Source organism: Falco punctatus, assembly GCF_963210335.1.
Source record: "Falco punctatus genome assembly, chromosome: 6".
NCBI lineage: Eukaryota > Metazoa > Chordata > Aves > Falconiformes > Falconidae > Falco > Falco punctatus.
Window position 1 is genome coordinate 34259362 of NC_137585.1, and position 19086 is coordinate 34278447.

At 51.8% G+C, this 19086-nt stretch overlaps 2 protein-coding genes across 5 annotated transcripts; both read right to left on the reverse strand.

The window, feature by feature from the left end:
- Positions 1-1431: 1431 nt before the first annotated feature.
- On the reverse strand, positions 1432-10731 carry FOXRED2 (FAD dependent oxidoreductase domain containing 2). 3 transcript variants are annotated; one of them, XM_080392900.1, is made up of 9 exons: positions 10469-10731; positions 9347-9898; positions 7551-7802; positions 6760-7029; positions 5876-6042; positions 5058-5223; positions 4308-4549; positions 3302-3472; positions 1432-2526 (listed from the first exon to the last, which is right to left on the reverse strand). In XM_080392900.1, exons 2-9 carry the CDS (start codon positions 9874-9876, stop codon positions 2261-2263), a joined length of 2064 nt encoding a protein of 687 aa, XP_080249026.1. In that variant the 5' UTR covers positions 9877-9898; positions 10469-10731; the 3' UTR covers positions 1432-2260. The 3 variants fall into 3 exon arrangements, with proteins under 3 accessions (XP_080249026.1, XP_080249025.1, XP_080249027.1); XM_080392899.1 differs by having other exon boundaries at positions 10424-10731; XM_080392901.1 differs by lacking the exon at positions 10469-10731 and having other exon boundaries at positions 9347-10398.
- Positions 10732-10829: 98 nt separating this feature from the next.
- EIF3D (eukaryotic translation initiation factor 3 subunit D) lies at positions 10830-18761 on the reverse strand. 2 transcript variants are annotated; one of them, XM_080392903.1, is made up of 15 exons: positions 18605-18761; positions 18094-18227; positions 17727-17772; positions 17194-17330; positions 17006-17091; positions 16442-16514; positions 16189-16301; positions 15823-15955; positions 15058-15205; positions 14690-14820; positions 14154-14239; positions 13796-13925; positions 13167-13309; positions 12056-12336; positions 10830-11023 (listed from the first exon to the last, which is right to left on the reverse strand). In XM_080392903.1, the coding sequence occupies exons 2-15, from the start codon at positions 18214-18216 to the stop codon at positions 11010-11012; spliced, it is 1644 nt and encodes a 547-aa protein (XP_080249029.1). In that variant the 5' UTR covers positions 18217-18227; positions 18605-18761; the 3' UTR covers positions 10830-11009. The 2 variants fall into 2 exon arrangements, with proteins under 2 accessions (XP_080249029.1, XP_080249028.1); XM_080392902.1 differs by having other exon boundaries at positions 16189-16304.
- Between the last annotated feature and the right edge of the window lie 325 nt (positions 18762-19086).

The window sequence follows — 19086 nt, forward strand, 5'->3', positions numbered from 1 at the left end:
GCGGGGCGAGCCCTGAGTGCTGATTGGCGGCGACGCCTTCCAATGGCACGCAGTCTGGGGCGTGGCGCGCCTTCCGCACGTGGCGCGGGCCCCGCCCCGCCCCCCCGCGGCGGCTCTCGGCGGGCCCGGGGGCCGCCGATGTCTCTGATCCGCCCTGGGAGGGCGCAGCCCTGCAGCACCCGCGGCCCGCGGGTAACTCCCTCCCGCACGGCGCGCCCGGGCCGGGCAGCAGCACCAGCCTGCCACCCTGCTGCCCCGGGCAGACCCGCGTGTCTTACTGTCCCCCGCGGAGCCTGCAGCCAATGCCCAACGGCACCGGAGCCGGTCTCCTTACGGCTGCCAGCTCCGACGGCGTCGGGCCCAGCAGAAGCAAGGCTGGAAGGCGCTGCTCGCTCGGCGGCACCCAAAGTGAGGGGACTCAGATCCTCATGCACCAGCACCCCTGGAAGTCGCCAGGTCCAACCCAGGCGGCAGGCACAGCGCACGCTGGCTGTGGGTGCCATTTTTTCAGGTTGTTGCTTTTCTAAGGGGAGTCACAGTTTAAAGTGACACATACACTGTGGACGTGCAGCCTGTGGGTCCCTTGTAGGCATTTAAGGATGGAAGAGGAAACATCTGGAGAACGTGTGCTTCTGTGGGTACAACGGGGCTTTGCTCCATGCCAGCATGTACAGGGAACAAATTAAACGGGCGCTTGGTGACAGCCAGCCAACCCAATTCAGTCACAAGCCCTTTTCTTCCCCTGGACAATCCCAAAATAAAAAGCCTACAGTGCCAAGGGTGTAGGAAGTAGTGGCACCACCTCAGCATCTACTGGCTATGACAGCCATTCCCGGACTGGCCTTGGAGCTGGGGCAATGGGACGTTAAGCCCTCGGAAGGATGCTGATCGGTGCCAGCTGAGGTGATTGTTTCCCCTTTCCAGCTGTGCGTAAATGTAAGATCTTCTAGCAGCAGCAGCACTAGCATAGCCTAGCATTCCCAAAAAATAAGCAAGAATTCATTTGTCATCTCCTTCATTTCTTCTGCTCCCCAGCCTCTCCCAGCACAAAGCAGTGGCAGGGCTTTACAGAAACAGCAGCTGAATTTGGAGGGCTGGGAGCATTTTAGGTTTTAGCCGGCCCCCCCCCCCCCCCCGAGTCCAGGGTATCAGGAAGCACAGGTGCAGAGGGGTATATTCTTCTAGATGCTAAGGGGCTGGAAAATGTGTGTGGAGGTCAAAGCCTGTTCCCTCTCCCCCCTCCTCCATTTCCTACAAATCATAGGGACATCGTAAGGTGAAGTTCAACACTGCTCTTGCTTTGCAACCCCAGGGATGTGGAAGGAACCCACAGGGAGGGGACAGACAAGTGCATGTGGCTGACAGAGGCAGCAATAAAGCGCAGACAGCCTCCCAGTCAGCACTGGTAAGACCTCAAAGTGACCAGAGAAGAAGAGAACAAGCATTTTAACAACATCAAAGTCCACCCAAAACTTTCTTGATGGGACGTAGTGCAAATAGGAGAAATATTGGTCATGCTCTATAAAAGACAGGGGCTAACCTTTCAGGCTCCTTGGTGTGGGAGAAGAAAACTGTGATGACACCAAAGCCAAACTCAGTGTAAGTCTCTGTGTCCCAGGCATTCCAGTCAAGCTACTCGTACTTCATTCTGGTACCCCTGGAGTGCTCTCTGGAAAATGACAAATTATCTGACCTATATGGTAACTAAAAACCACCCTTCTCCACTCAAGCTACACAACTGGCCTAACTCAAATGCAGGAAAAACAACGGGAAGTTTGCCTGAGTACCACTTCGGGATTCGGTGCAGAAACAAATCTTCAAGTGTGCACAGCGTACGGCATCTGGGGACCAGAGAGCCTGAACCGGGCTGCCACAGGGTGCAAGCAGGTCACTTCCAAAGAGGGATGTGATGTTTTAAGTTACCCAGGCATTCCTGTATCTCTCCTGTGACCTCTGTATGTTGCTGCAGATTCTGGTATGCGAGATAAACACAAACACCACCTCCAGGCAACTCTGAACTCCACAAGGACAATACGGGAGCCTCAGCATCACTTTTCGTGATTTCGGCCCCTCACTTATCCTTCAGAACACGTTGGTCCTCTTTGTAACAGGAAGATCCGAGCAGGTCTTTGGCAACCCATGATCAGTGGAAGGCATTAGGATGGAAAAGGTGTATGGGAAAGAGCAGAATCCTGCTGTGGATCTCTGTTACAATACTGTCACAACAGCACCAATGGGTTTCAATGTGGAGTGAGAACGGTTAAAGCTCATCCTTGGCATTAACAAGATGCTGCAGTGGACGAACCGGTATTGCATGATCTCTCAGCAGCTGGTCCTGTGACCCTTCATGGCTGTCAGGGGGTCTGTCGCCTGAAAAGTCTGTGAGAGCATAATCCTCCAGCAGGCCAGCTTCTACTGCATGGCGCCGGAGCCCCTCGCTCCCCATGAGCCCTTGCATTCTCACATACCCCTGCTGACAGAAGGGAGGCAGCTTCTGATGGGTGAAGGCAAACATGAAACAGGACTCTGCAAGGGAAAGAATCAAAAATCAGGCTCAGGAGAGATGATACCCTGTAGAGAAAAATTCCTGTAAACTCTTGAGGACTCACTCAAAACAAAAGGCAGAGAGGATGAGGGAAGCTGAGTGGGATTTCCCAGCCAGCACCTTGCCCTGCATGGCAGCAGAGTAATCAATCCACTTAATTCTGCAGAGCTCAGGAGATGCAGGGTGGGATCTCCACTCTGCGCTCTGAGGGGAAAAGGAGCTGGATTTGAGCTTGCAGCCTTCTGGCATCTTCTTCATACCACAGGATTGCTTCCCTCTGCATGCCATGTGGGGTTCCTGCAGAAGGTTCCCAGACCAGGGAGGGACAGAGGTAGCAGATGCTCTCCAGCTCTCACATCCCAGCACTCCCCTTTCCCATGGGAAAGCAATACCATCATTGGTACATGAAAAGAGATCTGGTACCCAATGGCACAAAGGAATGTTCAGATAATGGAGGAGAAAGGAAAGCTGCAGCTAGAAAAGGGATTGAACCCAACTTCATACACCTTTCCCCAAATCTAGGTGTGCCTGGGGTCTCTTTCTAGTGGTGAGCAAAAGCAAAAGCTATCTGGGAACATACACACAGCACAGGCACTTTTTATTGTCTGTGAAGTGCATCAAAGAGGTGTGACTGACAGTGAGACCACCAGAGTGCCACAGGGAGATCTCAGCTATTTACAGAAGAGATCGCTCCTGTCGCTTGTCCCTCACCTCCCTCCTCCTCCTCCTGCCACCTCAACCCTGTGCTCAAATTACCTGCAAAAAAATTGCGCAGGTCAGTGCTGAGGCAGTTCTCCAAAAAACGCCTCAGAGGCAGGATGTGAGCGTTCGGGGCTGTCCAGTCTGTCAGGAAGTCCTCCACAATGTGATGGACAGCATCTGGGCGGGGGAGAGGCCAGTCTGGGGGCCGAAGTCTCATCTCATGCTCTGCCAAGAGAACATTAAGGGAATCTCTTGGAATCAAAATGGCATTAAAAAGAGCTTGGAGAGTGGAAAGCAGCTATGACAGCTGTTTCAGCTTTTGTCTTGACCTTTTAATCCCTACCTTACTTTAATTTGCAATCCCCTCTGCTAGCTCTGTCCTCAACAACCCTGCCACTGCACAGCTGCCCCTTTTTCCTGCCCACAGTATTCCCGTCATTTCACTCCTGTTCCCCCTGGGTAGGGACTGCCAGATGAGCTGAGCTGCGTGCAAGCTTTAATACCGCTACCCATCACTCTGCTCCGTGTAAGGCAGGCTGGACCCTGACCCTAGGTTTCTGGAGCCAAAGATTCAGCACACTTACTTCCCAAGGAAAGCTATTCCAGGCATGTGTGTTTGCTGGATATAACACTCAGCCTTTGGCTGTCCCTGTCACTGCATGACCTGTCAGACCTGGGCCAGCCACAGAGAGCAGCTTTCTTTTGGCAGTAACACTGAACAGTCCAGCCTCGTCTGCCAGGACTGCCATAACACATGCAGGGTATCAGCTAAAGGAAAGCAATGTTCCTCTTTTTTTCCTGTTCTCAAATGTGAAGTCTCTGGTACAGCCCTCACCCCCCTCCCTGTATTGGTTCGACTGATGAAAACTTCTTGCCTAACTCCCAGCTTTTTTTTCAGCTCACACAGTCGGGGTGGGTGCCTCAGAGGATGGACATGAAAGAAGTGGAGGAGAAGGGTGTGCAGTGCCTTCAGGTCCCCACCCCCCTCCCCACTTTGGCTCTGAAGTATCTTCATCCCTCTCCGTTTTGCCTGTATCAGATAATTAGCAGGAAAGCTTACCTGTTGGGAGGTGTTTGTAATAGTAAACAACAGGGTGCAAAAAGTTAGACTGCCAGGCATGCTGTGCCTCTCCCACGGCTCGGTTGTAGTAGAATACATCCTTGTCAGCCCCAGAGAAATTCCTCCCATACTCCATGATGATGACAAAGAGCCCATTGGGAGCCTTTCTCCCCGTCTGCATTTCCAGCTCAGCCAGGACTCCAACTGGGTACTCTTCCAGGTATTCAAATGTCGTTGCATTCCTGTGAATTACAACCACAACCATCAGACTTTTCCACCAAAGAAAAGCCAGCTGGGATCCAACGCCCCCTCAGCTGGTCGAGGCTAAGGCCAAAAAGCCATCGGATAGTAATTATTTTGGTCATTACAGATCTGGGCTGGACCACAGGCAAAGCTTATGAAGGCTGCAGATACTGTTAGAAGACTCCATTATTTTCACAGATTATGGGATTCCTCTCTACATTAGCACTGCTCAAGGAAAGCTTTTCTCTGGGTACAGTAAAAGGGTAATACACCTCTGAGCCTGGAGGGAAGGTCTGGACCATTTCAGCCCTTTAGGAGAGATTAAGTAAGTGGCAGAATTGGGCATAGTGGCACCAGTTGTGCCAGCAGTACAGGTTTTGAGGTGGCTGCCTACTAGATGGTAACATCAGCAACAGAGCAATCTGTGTGGTGGCACCACAAGAAGCAATGGTAAAGAGAAAGGAATGAAACGATGCAGTGCAGTGCTGGGAATAATTACTCACTCACTCTCTCAGCAGTATGATGTCAGCCAGGACACTGAACATCTGGTAGAGGCCCGAGGCCTCATTCACCCGCTTGATGATGGAATTGGTCAGCTGTGTAACAGGGTGGACTGTGGATGGCCAGGGGACACCATGGTGACGATTTTCCAATAGGCGGTGGACTGCACGAGCTAAGTCATTGAGGGAAACAAAGACAGCTCATTTAAAAATCCAGGCTTATGCTTTTAAGAAATCTGATTGCTCTGCAGCAGCACACAGATACTGGCAGGACACAATGAATAAGCTTTACAGCTCATCCGTGCTCAAGTTCTCCCACCCCAATCGCTGCTAACTGCAGTGGAGATGCCCTCCGAAAGCTGATGTGATGCTAAGTGGTTGGTGAGGGGGTGGGGGGTCCTCAGGGATATTTTATTACTTCTGAGCAGTCCTTTAATGATAAGGATGGGCACACACAAATAAAGACAGAAATTCTCTCTGCTGTCCAAAACCGCTGGGTTTTAACTCCACAGCACAGACCTCTCACCCACAGCCTGTCACGAGGCAGAGCATCTGGCAGGCAGAAATCTATTGTGTTACATAAATAAGAGGCAATGGGCAAGAGAGACACAAGACAAAACAAAGACAGACAACCAAAAACTTCAGATATGACCCCAAGTCACTTCTTCTCCACTTCAGATGACACATCTGCAGCTGGGCTGTGTTTTGTCATTCTTATTGCCAGCAGAAGACTAAGGGTGATATCTTTCCAGCAGTAAGCTATGAACTGTTCCTTTGAAGGGAAGAACAATTCCCAACTCTGCCTTTCCTCAGCCCAGTACTCACTTGTATACCGGAATCCATGGATGAAGCCCCCAGCAGATTTCCTGAAATCAACAGAATGGCTAGCAGTGCCGAGAACAAAGAGCCCCCGAGTGCTTCTGGACTCATAGCTGGGTTTGATCTGAGGATATTTCTTTTTACTCCCTTTTCCTGGCATCATTTTAAGAGATCTGATGTGCAAAAGAGAAGAGCAGGCTGTCAAGAAGGATGGGGGTGGAAAAATAGAACTGATTTCTCATAAGGCACACATTATAATGCAGCCACTGCAAGACACTGCTTCATGCCCTCACTGCCTTCAGTGGGATTCGCTACTACAACAAGGATCTTCCAGAAGACAAGGATGCTCATCTCAAGGTAGCTCTGGACAAGACCAAATTCTAGCCTGAGACATTGACAGTGAATTTTGGAAGTTAGCAGTATCATTTTCAACTGCAGGATGTACTAGGAGACAAATCAAGGTAGAGTGAAGGTTGCATCCTCAGGGGAAAACAGCAGAAAAAAAAATCTTTCTGTAGCAATCTGTACCTGTACCATCCTCATTCCAAAGAAAACCCAACACGCAAAACATTGCTAGTCTTCTCCATGTGATCTGGCAGGTCAGGATGTTAAGTTCTAAAGGCACAAATGTTTCTGTGTCACCCAGGTCCCACCACTGCCAACTGCTCAGCCTTAGAGCCTGTGTCAGTCGGACAGCAGTGGCACACACACTCCCACAGAGACAAGGCCATAGCTGCAGAGTAAACAGAGGTCTGTACAGCACCAGGTAGCTCAGAGCATGTGGACGTCTGGGCAGTGCTGCCAGGAGAGGACTTGCTCTCCCCTCTTCTCCCTACTCAGGCCCTTCACTCTAAACACCAGCTTCCCTGGAGATCCTGGTTCTCTCTCACCTGTTGTAGATAGAGAAGTCAAACTTCCAGCCTAGGCAGCGGATAACACGGTCGTAAGGTGCACGGGTAGCAAAATTATCCAGTTCATCCTGAGGGAGGGTGATGGAGTCGATGCCTGCGCTGATGTTCCTGTTCTCCAAATAGAACCGGAGCGTGATGTGCAGCTTCCCTTTCTTGTCCTTCACGATAGCCAGATCTTCCAGGTTGCCCTCCAGAAGCCCATCCAGAGATTTCAGCTGGTAGGTGTCTAGCAGGCCATTGTTAATTGCTCTGCAAAAAAGAAAAGGAGAATGTAAGAAGGGCTAAAAGAAGGGAAGATACGTGGGATCCACACTTCTGTCTCAGCTGCTGAAAACAGGACATCTTTACCAGGCATCCCACACTCTCCTTTAGTGCAAAGGTTACTGCCAGAGCCTCAGGGCTCACAGGAACAGCACAGATAACACTGCCTCACTGCCCTTGCAGGATGCAGTCAACCTCTTATCTCTCCTCTGAGACTGCAAGCAAGGTAACTAATTGGGAGCCAGCACTTTTTAATAATCTAGTTTCCAACGGGACGTTTTCCTAATCGCACAGGCCTCAAAGAGCTCTCATCAAGGTCCTGTGTCCAGCAATTGCAACCTGGACTGCTTCAAACAAAAAACGTAAAGACAGAAGGCCCCACGCTTCCTCTGCAACCCCCAGGACCACAGCACCTCCTGTGCCAGTCTGGCTTGTCACCTGGGCAAGAATCGATTCTCCTTGTTTGTACTCCAGCTGTGTTCGAAAGAGGAACAGGAGTGGTTTCCTACCTCAGATCCCCGACGTAGTGGGTGGCCCATGAGAGGCGCACACGGGACCGGCTCACCATGTGAATGAAATTTGTGACACCCAGAATGTTCTCCGCTGTCTCAAAGGCAGAGTTCCCTCGGCCCAAGATCAACACGGTCTGTCCAGCAAAATCCTCTGGGTTGATGGACACAGTCTCGTAACCTTCAACGTATTCTGAACCAGGAAAGTTTACCACGTTGGGGACCCACATCCCAGTGGCGACCAACAAAGAGCTGCAAAAACAGGGTAAGCAACAGGGAATGCAGGAATTACAGGAGTGGAGGCATCGCTCCATCTCATCACTCCTTCCTTCTCCTGCACAGTCCACAGAAGACAGCTTTGATGGGCCCCCTGCAGCCATGCTGGATCAGCTGCGCAGGTCATGGTTTCAAAACAAACCTCTCCTCAGCTTCACTTAATGACCCTCTCTTCTCTTCCCTATCCTCAGGCCAACAAAAATTATTAGGAACATCACTACATATAGGAAAAGTCAGCATGGATCCTGCACATATATGTCTCCCTCCATTGTTTATGAATGTGCGAGTACTACTCATACGTACCCACCAAAAATACACATAATACTAAAGTTTCACAGGTTGATTACAAGTCGCACAAAAAATTACTTTGGTTTAAAATTTGTGTTGCCTTTTAGTACAGCAGAACAAGAGTAATTTTTAAGAGGGATAGAAAATGGTTTCAGTATTTCAAAAATGTAACTCCTGGTCATAAAAGCATGTTGGCAACCTCACTAATTTTTAACACTAAAATTAAGTACAATAATCTTTTTATCTCTCTCCATAAGAGCTCTTACTTAAATCTTAGCAAAAGTTTTGTGACTTAAGACGGAACCAACAGGTAGCCAAAGCTAGCAGCACTGTCTGCTGTCCCAGCCTTGCTCACGCAGCTCCCAAGAACAATTTGCTTGTGGTGTGTAAGTGTCTGGGATTGCCTTCTGTCCCCTCTGAGCTTGCCAGCCAGCGCACCTCCAAGCGACAGCCAGCACAACCTGCTGTCGTGGAGCTGAGGTTCTCAGGAGAGGTGAGAAATATACTCCATATGTTCACACTAGTTACTTCTAGGTTTTTAGGAATGTAGCTCAGTGGTGGTATGGGATACACACGTATAATTATGACAAAGAGAAGGGGAATTCAGGGACCACCAGTTACTTCTCTACAGCAACAGCCACATTTTAGTGTTTTGCCCCTGCCAGCTCTGTGCTAGCCCAGGGCTTCATTTGGCTGGGGTGTACTTCTGAACACATATGGGTTAATGGAAGTGAAGTGTCCTCACATTGACTCACTCAAATTTGTAATAAAGGCACCAGTGGCTACAAGAAGTACGACCAAATTATTTTTTTCGGAGAATAATTATTTAGTGATAAACCAAAAGTGATTTCAACCATATCTATCAAAGATGGAAATCTCAGCCAGTTTGTCTGCCAGCTCTCAGCTGTCTGAGGCGTAACATCGCTCGCAAAAGGCAACACCTTTCCAGGAGCAGTTATTCCACCCATCTGCACCTCCAATCTCAGCAAAATGTTTTCCCCTTGTGATAGTGGTTAAGGGTCTAAGAGGCTGTGAAATCTCCATCCTTGGAGATACTCACGCCTCAACAGGGCAAGGCTGTGAGTAACCTGATGTTGCTGGTCCTGCTTTGGGCAGGGCGCTTGGACAAAATGATCTTTATGAGTCTCCTCCAACCTAAATTATTCTGCAATTTTGTAACTTCAAAGACACCCACGAAGGGTGGTATGCCTAGCCCTGGGTTTGCCCTTTACCTGCACTTGTAGTTCTGCCTGTCCTGGTCAGTTAGGAGGAAGTAGTGGCCATTCCATGCCAGCTCATCCTTCTCCAGTGTCACGTGGATGATAGCTGTGTTGTACTGAATCCGCAGCTTCAGCCGGGAAGCAAAGTCCTCCAGGTAATGCACCATCGTGTCAGCATCAGGGAAGAAGTCATGGGAGTAGCGTCGGAAAAGCAGCTGGCTGTCGTGGCTGAGAAGTGAGTTCCAGTCATGGCGGAGGTTGAACTCACTGTTGGATTTGCCGGTGTACTGCTTGTTGATGCTGATGAGCTTGCGGTGGCGAGGGTAGAGGGCAAAGAAGCTGCCAGGAGCATGGCTCCGCTCAAAGACGACGTAATCCCGGCCGGCTCGCTGGAGGAAATAGGCTGCCTGCAAGCCTGAGGGGCCAGCCCCAATGACGCAGTAGTCATGGTAGAGGAAAGTGGTGCCGCTCACCACATGCAGGCTGCTGGCATACAAGGCCAGGCCCAGGAGCGTCTCACAGACTGCCAGGGCCAGGGCCATGGTGGGGCCAGGACTGCCACCCCTGCGGGGGAGAGAACCAGGGAGGAATCACTGAGGGGTTGAGCGCTCCGGTGGGCGCAGGCCTCCCTGCATAAGGCTCCTGGCCTGGCCTGTGCGCGCTCACCCCCTGCCCAGGCCTAGCCGCAGTGGTGCCACGACCGCCCCTCAGGGCCCCAAGCTGAGGTAGGGGTGTTGGGGTGGGGTCCTGCTCCCTGCCAGCCAATAGCAAAAGGGGTCCCAGGCCTTCCAGCCAATGGGCACACAGGGTCCCCTGCCCCAGCCAATAGCTGACAGCGTGGGGTGAGCAGGCGGGAAGGTGTGGCAGCACTTGTGGGCTGCAGGCCCCCGCCGCGCCTCTGAGCCCCAACAGCCAATGGAAAAGGGAGGTGCAAACCCATCAGCCAATGGGAGATGGGGTGCCCCGCACTGCCCTCGCTCCCCCGCCAATAGGGACTGGCCTCAGCCCCGATGCCCTCCCCGCCCCCGTCCAATGGCGTGCGGGGCGTGGCCACCACCCGCGAAGCGCCGCACGTGACGCGCGGCGCACCTTGCTGCCGCGAGCCGGCCGGACCCGTCCCGCGAACGGCCGCACCTGCACCGCAGAGCTCGCGCCGCTCCCCTCCTCCCGCGCCGCGCCCGCCGCGCCGAGGGGGGGAGGGAAGGGGAGGGAGGGGGCGGGGGCAGCGCTGCCGCGCGCTGAGGGGCGAGTGACGGGGGGGGAAGGCGCGCGGCGCGTCACGTGACACCGCCGCTTCCCGCCGCTGGCACCATGGCGCCGCCGCGCGCGCACCACGTGTCCGGGGGCGGGGAGGGGCGTTTAAAGGGGCAGCCGCGGGCGGGAGCGCGGCCCGCCAGCCCCCCTGGCCCGCCCCGGGGCCCGCCGGTACCGCCCCGGCCCGCCCGCCCCGCCGGTGACAACCCCTTCCCCGGCCCCAGGCACACGCAACACGGCGTCACTGAGCAACAGCAGCTTTATTCCGCTCCCACCCCGGGTGGTGTATTCGCGGAGCAGCCGGGCGCCAGGGTGCAGCCGCCGCCCACCCCTCCAGCAGCATCGGGGAGAGGGCGCGGGGGGGGGGGGGGGGAACGGACACACTGCCTGGGGCCCAGGCCCCCCGAGCTGGCCGCGGGCTTCAGCTCTCTTCCTCTGAAAGAGAAGAGAAACAGTCATGGAGCGTATGGAGCTGGCGAAAGGCTGGCACACAGCCCCCCCACATACACCCCTTCTGCCAAGGAAATGCCACAAAGAAGCAGAATATCCCACTTCAGGGACAATCACCCCACCTCAGTGTCCCTGTCGCACCCCTCCCACACCCCCTACATCAGCCCAGGCCACACATGCGTCATTTGGAATTACACAACTTACATTCCTGAGCAAATTACACAGCGACCTGAAATTTCTATAATAAAAGACCAGAGCAGCCAGGTTAAGTTTACCGTCTAACAAAATAATGGGAAGGGGGTGGGGTGGGGGGGGTCAGGGAGGAAAAAGAGGGTAAAGCTAGAAGACATTTTCCGTATCCCTGACATTTTCCGTATCCCTGAAACAAAAGCTTTAGGTGAAATGGTTTCCCGTTGTTGACAAGAGTGCATTCAGATCACGTGCCAGGGTTCACAGACGGTTTTAGGCACCGAAGCAGGGACAGCAGTTGTACTCCCACAGGCAGCGACTGTCAGCTTCAACAGTCACTTTACAGAAGCCTTCGCTGAGCTACCTCAATGAGGCTAGGTCACCACGTGTTTTGAATGTGCCATAGTTACTTCCATTTCTAAAACTGCAGTAAAAAAATATCCTGGTACCAAGAGGAATCAGCACCCACCCACACCCCCAAATCCTGCGGCTGCTGAATGAAGGGCTCCTTGGCAGGCTTCACTTTCCCAGTCGGTGCTCTGGACCTGGGGCCTTACCCCACCCCACCCCCGGTTAAATCATTCCTCGCTCTGTATCCACAAAGGCACATCATCTGCATTTCCAGCTCTCAAGTTCTGTGTGCTTCTGGTTGAGTACTCCCAATATCACTCTCACCACTTCCACCACCGAGTCCCATCCTCAAGAGCATGTATTCTTCAGCCTTGCTGAACTCAGATCTCACCCTTCAGATCTGGTCTTTCTCACAGGTCACCCCTTTTCATCCAGACCAGTACATTAAAAGCATAAATCACCAAGTATGCTACGAACCTTCTTCCTCCTCTTCTTCCTCCTCATCCTCCTCATCTTCATCAGAGCTGAAGGTGCCATCGGGCAAGCTGTAGATCCGGATCACCTGCTTGTTGGGGTCCTTGAGAATGAGGTACTTCCCCTCATCCAGCTTCATGCAGATGTCGATGACGCATCGCAGAATGCCCCAGGCATTCTCTATGCTCAGGTTAATCTGGCTGGCAAACTCATTTGGCTTGAACTGCTGGGTGCCCAGGATCACATGGCGGGCAGAGTCCTTCACGTGGTAACGGGATACATACCTAGGAGGGGCAGGAAGAAACCAGAGGGGCATCAGGACATTACACTCAACCAGCAGAAGAATGACACCAAGAAAAGCAGCATGATCATCTTAGTTTTGTTTTCTGGGCTGAAAAACCCTAATACTCCCACACTAAAAGCTAAGAGGATCTCCTGGCTACATGCTGTCAATCAGTAATGTAACTGGAATCCTTCCACCACCTCAAATCAAATGAGGCGATATAAAAGATACAGAAAAATTAGTCCCACAGACAAAAATTAAGCAATGCATGATTAGCTGGGAATTTACAATTAAACAGATACAAATGCATCAGTCCCATATCTGAGTGTGGAACCTAGGATTGCAGAACTCCAGAACAGAGTTAGCAAATACCTCCTGTTCGTTATCCACAGCACAGACTCAACTGGTTTTAAGCCAACAGTTCCAACAGGGATGTGACAATCCTCCCCTCCGTCCCATTTCTCAGTAATAGAGCACTTGAGGATCTCAATCAAATTCCTGACAGACAGCATAGTCACTGCACTTATTTCCCTCGCTGACAATCTTGGCAAACAGGCTGAGAGCTGTGGAGGCCACCTGCCCATCACACATGTCAGGTCTCACTAGGTCAGTCACAGCAGGGGCACATCAGCCACGCACTGAGGGGAAGCGGCTTACACCAGGACTTACACCAGGACTCGTGCACTCAGCACAAACTTCCCCCTCTTGGCCACTCAAAACATGTGGTGATTTTATGATTACTCATTCTACAAATAGTTCAATTTTATGTACACCGACTTAAATACTGGAAAATTCACCTAAAGGAAGTTTGGTGTTGAAACCCTGGCTTACCCGAGTTTAAGATACTCTGATCCAGCCAGCAGTGCACAGCATGTCCAGCGGGCCAATTTGTAGCTGTTGTTTTTCAACTCTGTGGCAATCACAGCTCCTCTCTGAGAGTCAAGCTTCTGGCGCCAGTCCACTCCATTGCAATACTGACAGGAGAATCAGAACTAGGGTCAACCTAACAAGCCAGCAGCAGTCATCTCTTCAGCCATCCTGACATCACATAAGGTAGTTTCTTCTGTTTACCTTATGGTACTGTATGAGGGAATGCAAATGGTAACCTACAGGGAAAGCCCTTGCACTGGAAAGGGAGAAACGCAAACAGCAGGGACTGGCCAACATTTGCAGCACTGGTTAGGAAGGGAAGTTTGTGAGGGAAGAGTTCACTAGGGAAGCATGGGAACAGGCTGGCTGCTGTGCTCAACACCTGGGGACGAGAGGGTTCAAACCAGCTACCTGACATCTGGGGGTGAATCCCATCAGCACTGCTTATCCACCAAAGTTATACTCCTTTGGTGGAACGTAACCACCCAGGGAACACCACCAGATGTTTGTCTCATTTTGCCTGCTGTACCTGTCATGTCAGGCAGCAGTGAAGCTGTTAGAGCTAGCTTTGGGATCCCGTTCTTCCTCACCCTGGAATCCCACTCGTTCAGTGTTTTGATGTTGATGAACGACACTTCTCCATTTGCTCCTGTCATCACTCCATCATGTTCACAGCGGACAATGAGATCTATATCATCTCCCAGCTTCCACCTTCGGTATCTGCCAAGAAACAATCCACCTGGTTATTTCTGACCATTGCTTTCTTTCAGATCCATGCAGGCACACAGCAAAATCCTCTCTCCCTCTTATCTGTTCACTGTGAGGATGTCCAGGCATCCCTCTCATGGTAAAGCTTCTATCACTAACACTCCTAACTTGTTTTGTTTCCGTTACCATGCCGACATCCTGACCCCTTGCCAAACCTGGGCATGACAGAGATCAACATACCTGTATGCAACAGAGGCTACTTCGTTTTTATCCATGTCATCCTCCACGAAGGGGTTTGGGTTGGGAAACTTGTATTTCTCCTTTCCCTGCAGAAGGAAACAGAAGGGCATGTCAGGAGAAAAATCCTGAGGCAGCTCTCCCCTATGGTATAGCAACAGTAGATTATTTTCCTTATATAGAAAAATGCTAAAATATTAAGACAGATAAGAAGCCCCATCTTCACATCAGTCACTTCCCCGTAAGCAGTACTTCTACTGGCACTTCAGCTTCACTAGGTGTACTCAGAAACCTGCTTGCTTCACTGATGGGAGTGTGAGTTCTTCTTTGTGGAAAAAAGGTGAAAAACTTCCTACAACAGAGTCACACTCCTCACCAGAAGTAATCCCACCTCTTTCAAAAGTAAAGAAACATCAGTGTGTAACAGTGTATAACCTCTGTCAATTAAACGACTCCTGTGCTGCATTATTATAGCAGCCTTAACGAAGTCTCAAGACTCTGAAACACAGACCCTACTAGCCAACACTGCTCAACCTTACCATCCTCAGACACTGCTGGGAGAAATTATGATTGATGTAGGTAGCTTCCATGGCAAGGTTGCGTGGAGAATTAAAGGAGTTGCCCTCTTCCTGTGGTGGTTCGTTGGCTGTTTCACTCACTGTCAGGAGGTCTGGGAAGAAAACCAGGCACAAGTGGTTATACTCAGGGGGAGTAAATACATCAGCTTCAGAAAGTCTCCAGCCCCAAGCGGGAGCAAATCAATACTGAAGTTATCCTTGTAGCCAGCAACTGTACTGCAGCAGTTTGTTCCATGGGTATCAGTCTGGACACTGAGACACAGAAATAACTCAAAAAAGCATAACCTTTAGCTACTGTAACAGAAATTTCTTTCAGGGCTTTTCCTCACCAAAATCTGAATTGTCCCTCTTGTCAAAGAAAAGCTTGGATCCAACTCTCTGGACAATGATGTCCCAGGAATAGACTGAGCGAGTGCAGCTCATGAGGGTGGCCAGGATGGCATCTGTGGCAAACACATTCCCTTGGGTCTTGGCCAGCTATGGACACAGGAGGAGGAGAAAACTGTGTTTCAGCAACCAGAACAGACACCCCTTCCCTTCCCCAACCAGGATGAAAAGTGTTAGCAAATCAGATGATTAGTATCTTCTCCTAGGCTGAGGAAGCTGGGTTGGTAGGTACACCACCAACAGCTAGACAAAACGTTTGGTACTACCCAGAAATCCAGGCCCACCCTCACCCAAACAAGGAAAAAGCAAGAAACGCATTATGAAATAATTCTGTTGGGAAAAGGCATGGATCCTTATTGCCGGCTAGGTCACACAGAAAAATGTTCAAGCTCTCCCCATCTCCAAAAGCAGAAACCTCAAAAACCAGGTCTCTTATATGGAAGTTTCTTTCCCAACAGATCTCAAGTACCGGTCTGCTTGCCCTTCCAGAATTACAGCTGTTCCTTTGCCAGTATTCCTCATTTTGCATTATTCTAGCTCTGCCTTGGACCCAAGAAAAATAACGATACCAGCTAATGCTTCTTTGCAAGCTTAGGGATCCAGAATTCTTCTGCCCTTCTCTTAACTTTGGTCTGACGGTGACAGCTGGTCTCTAACAGCAGGCACTGAGAAACACACTACTGCGTTTTACAAACCAGGAAACACACCTTTCGGATAACTGGGTCATCAGTAGTAGTGACGGTGTGGAAGATGCGCTTAATGCTCCTCAGTAGCTTCTCATTCCTTGTCGTAATGCGGTCAAAGGCTTTGTCATAGTACTCTAGAGCTCCACAGCACTCTCTGCAGAGGGAAGAGGAGCACCACATTGATACACCCACTACAGGTAACACCATCCATGAACTGCCCAGGACTGAGGGGCCCGCTGGGTGTTCCATTACCTCCCACTGCTTTGGTACCTCAGTGAGAAAGAACATTGCGACCAGGCCAGGAAACCCTTGCCCTGCTGCTTTCCCAAAATGTGTTCATTTTTGAACAGTTCAGGAAGCAAGCAAATGGCTGTTTTGGGAACTCACATGTCCTGTGGCTCTGACACCTCCAGGTAGCGCATCTTCATCAGCCGAGGGAAATCCATCTCTTCTTTCACCTCCCAATCACTGCGAACTTCAACTGAGGAGTCACGAGGCTTCTGCTGTGCAGCCAGAGGGAGGACAGATAGGGAGAGACAAACAGAGACACAGCACATCAGGATTTGTGCAAGAGGAGGGGCCCCGTGAGCATCACCAGAGAACCAAATCATCGCAGCGGGCAGAAAGCTTCTTAGTTTACCTGTGACTTTTGGTCCCATTTCTGCCTCACTCCAAACTGCTTCTGAAACTTCTTTTGTAGACGCAAACGATCTCTAAAATGACAAATATGAGCAAAGCCATTAAGAGAAATTAACTCCTACATGGCACAACCGTTCCTGTGCTTCTAAATTACCACCAGAGGAGCAATACTTTTAGGCATCAAGCTGCTGAAACATTTGCTGAGCTGTCTGTTCATCAAGGTACCTGAAGCATTAAAAGCTCTGTTCTTTACTCTGAGCGGCTCTTTAAGTATTTTCATCTCTAAAGACTGCAACAAAGTTTTAAGAAAGGGTAAGCTCTGATTTAAAACACCATGTTTGCTTTTCAAATACGATTCAAAAACTCTCCTAAATTCTTAGGACAGCTGTTTGGTATCCATGTCTGTCGCCAACATCAGCAGAGCATCGAATGCGAAATATCCTGAAATTCTTCTTGGCTGACTGTTCACCCTAGTGGGTTCTGTCACAGTAACTTCATAAATGTATCAACAGTATGTTCACACAGTCCAACCCAGTTAACGGTATGTTCACATTTGCAGCCTCACCTCTCTTTCTGCTTGGCACTCTTTGGCAGTGTCTGCATGCTGAACTGCAGCATGTTCCGACGGTCCTTGTCTCTCCGAAGGTTCCTCTGCAGAAATGAAACAAAGGAAAAACCCAAAACATTTGTGTTGCAAACGTAATTCTGTGCTGCTGAAGCTCTCCTTTGGGCCCATTTCTGAAACCATTCTACCTGTGCAAATCGCATACGATTCCTCTGGTATGCCGTTTTCTGCGTTCGTGCTGTGTCCACCAGCTGGAAGCTCGTCTCATCCTCCTCATGGAAATATGCATATTGACTTCCACCACCAAACTGTGACGAGTACTTGTCTGGAAATAAAACAAAGCACCTTGACACCAAGCTTCTAGGAAAACCCCTCTGACACTTTGCCCATTTTCCCCCAGAATTCCCTCCAACTGCCTTCACCCAAGTCTGATGCACAAATAGGGACTCCTGCCTTACACCAGCATGCTTCCCACCCCTTCAAGCTTCCCTGAGAAGCCCCAGTTATGAGGCAGCACAAAAATAATGAGTAAGCCCTAAGGACAGGGAGAGCCCCACAGAGCTCTCCCTTGGGTGATGCATGCTTCCTAATTTAAGAAGCCTCTCTTGCTGAGGTGTGCAGGCAACCACCAGAGAGGGTGTGAGACATGAAAGCAGGAACGCCACTTGGAGAAAACTTGGCAGGAAACAAACCACAGGAGCAGCCATCAGACAACACGTACTTGTATATCTTTTATCCTGATACGTGGCTCCTGTCCAATCAGCCACCTAAGGACAAGCATAAACAGTCAAAATAAGTTAGTGTTAGGCATCCTCCTCCTCAACCTCTGACTTCATATATGCAGGACTTCAAGCAGCAAACACCACTGCATGGTCCAGAACTAATCCTTTCACTTCCCGCCTCTGCTTGCCAGCCCTGCTGACTGTTCACAAGTGTGTTACATGCTAGGATGTGCTGCAAAGGGTGTCAGAAGAGCAACCGCAGTAGTAAGAAGCAAAAACCGGGGACAACGTGCAGGGGTGGGGTGCCAGAAGGCACACGGGGCTTGCTCAGCAGCAGCCCAACATGCCATGGCACGACTACGTTACCTTTCCCAGGCGGTCTCCTTTACTGAAGGGCTGATAGGGCATATCCCTGAACTGCTCGGGCACAGCGCACGGGCCCCAGCCGGAGGGGTTGTCCTGGATCACGGGTGTCACAAACTTCGCCATTTTTCAAACTTCTAGAGGGGAGAAAACCCACGAATAACCCCTAAACCCTCGGCCGCCGCATGGCGAGCCCCGCGCCCGCCCCGACGCCTGCGGCAGTGGGGCACGGGGGCCCGCGGCCTTGTCCCGGTGCAGGCCCCGGCGCGGCCGCGAGGGGAGCGGAGGGCGCGGAGCCATCTTCGCCAGCCGGGTCCGCACCCAGCGGAGCGGCCGGGGTGGGCCGGGGACCCCCGGTCGCCGCTGTCACTGTAAGTGTCGGGGTAGGGGCGGGGACCCGGCCCCCACCGGAACCGGTGGCAACGCCGGGGCGGGGCCGGGGGTCCCGATGCTGGCAGGAAGGTGCCGGTAGGGCAGGAGGCCTGTCCCGGGGCAGCCCCAGTGCCCCCCTCACCTGCGCGGCCCCGTCACGGCCCCGATGGCAGCGGATGGCGGAGGCGGCAGCAGCGGCGGGGAAGGAAAGAGGCCGCGCGCAGCCCCGGCCCTTCCTTTCCGCGTCAGCGCCGCGCGACAGGGCTGTCGTAAAATTTAAAAAAAACACCCACCCAACCGTGACGGAGCAGAGCGCGGCTGCCGTAAAGCGCCTCCCTTAGCGCACGCAGTACGCTAAGGCCATAGAGCTGCAGGAGGGCCGGGCTAGAAAAGCCGCGGCGCGCGGCTGGCAGGCGCGAGTCTCTACGATCCGTTGGGGCTGGGCCGAGGCGGCCGGCGAGGGGCGGTGGGCGGTGAGGGGCGGTGGGCGGCGGCCCTGTCTCCTCCTCCCTCCGTGGCCGGGTTCGTGGTCGGGGGCGCTGGAGCTGCCTGTGGCCGCCGCTGCGGGACCGCGGGGTGCTGGCCCGGAGCGGGGGGCGCGGGGGCCCCCGCACGCCGTGGAGC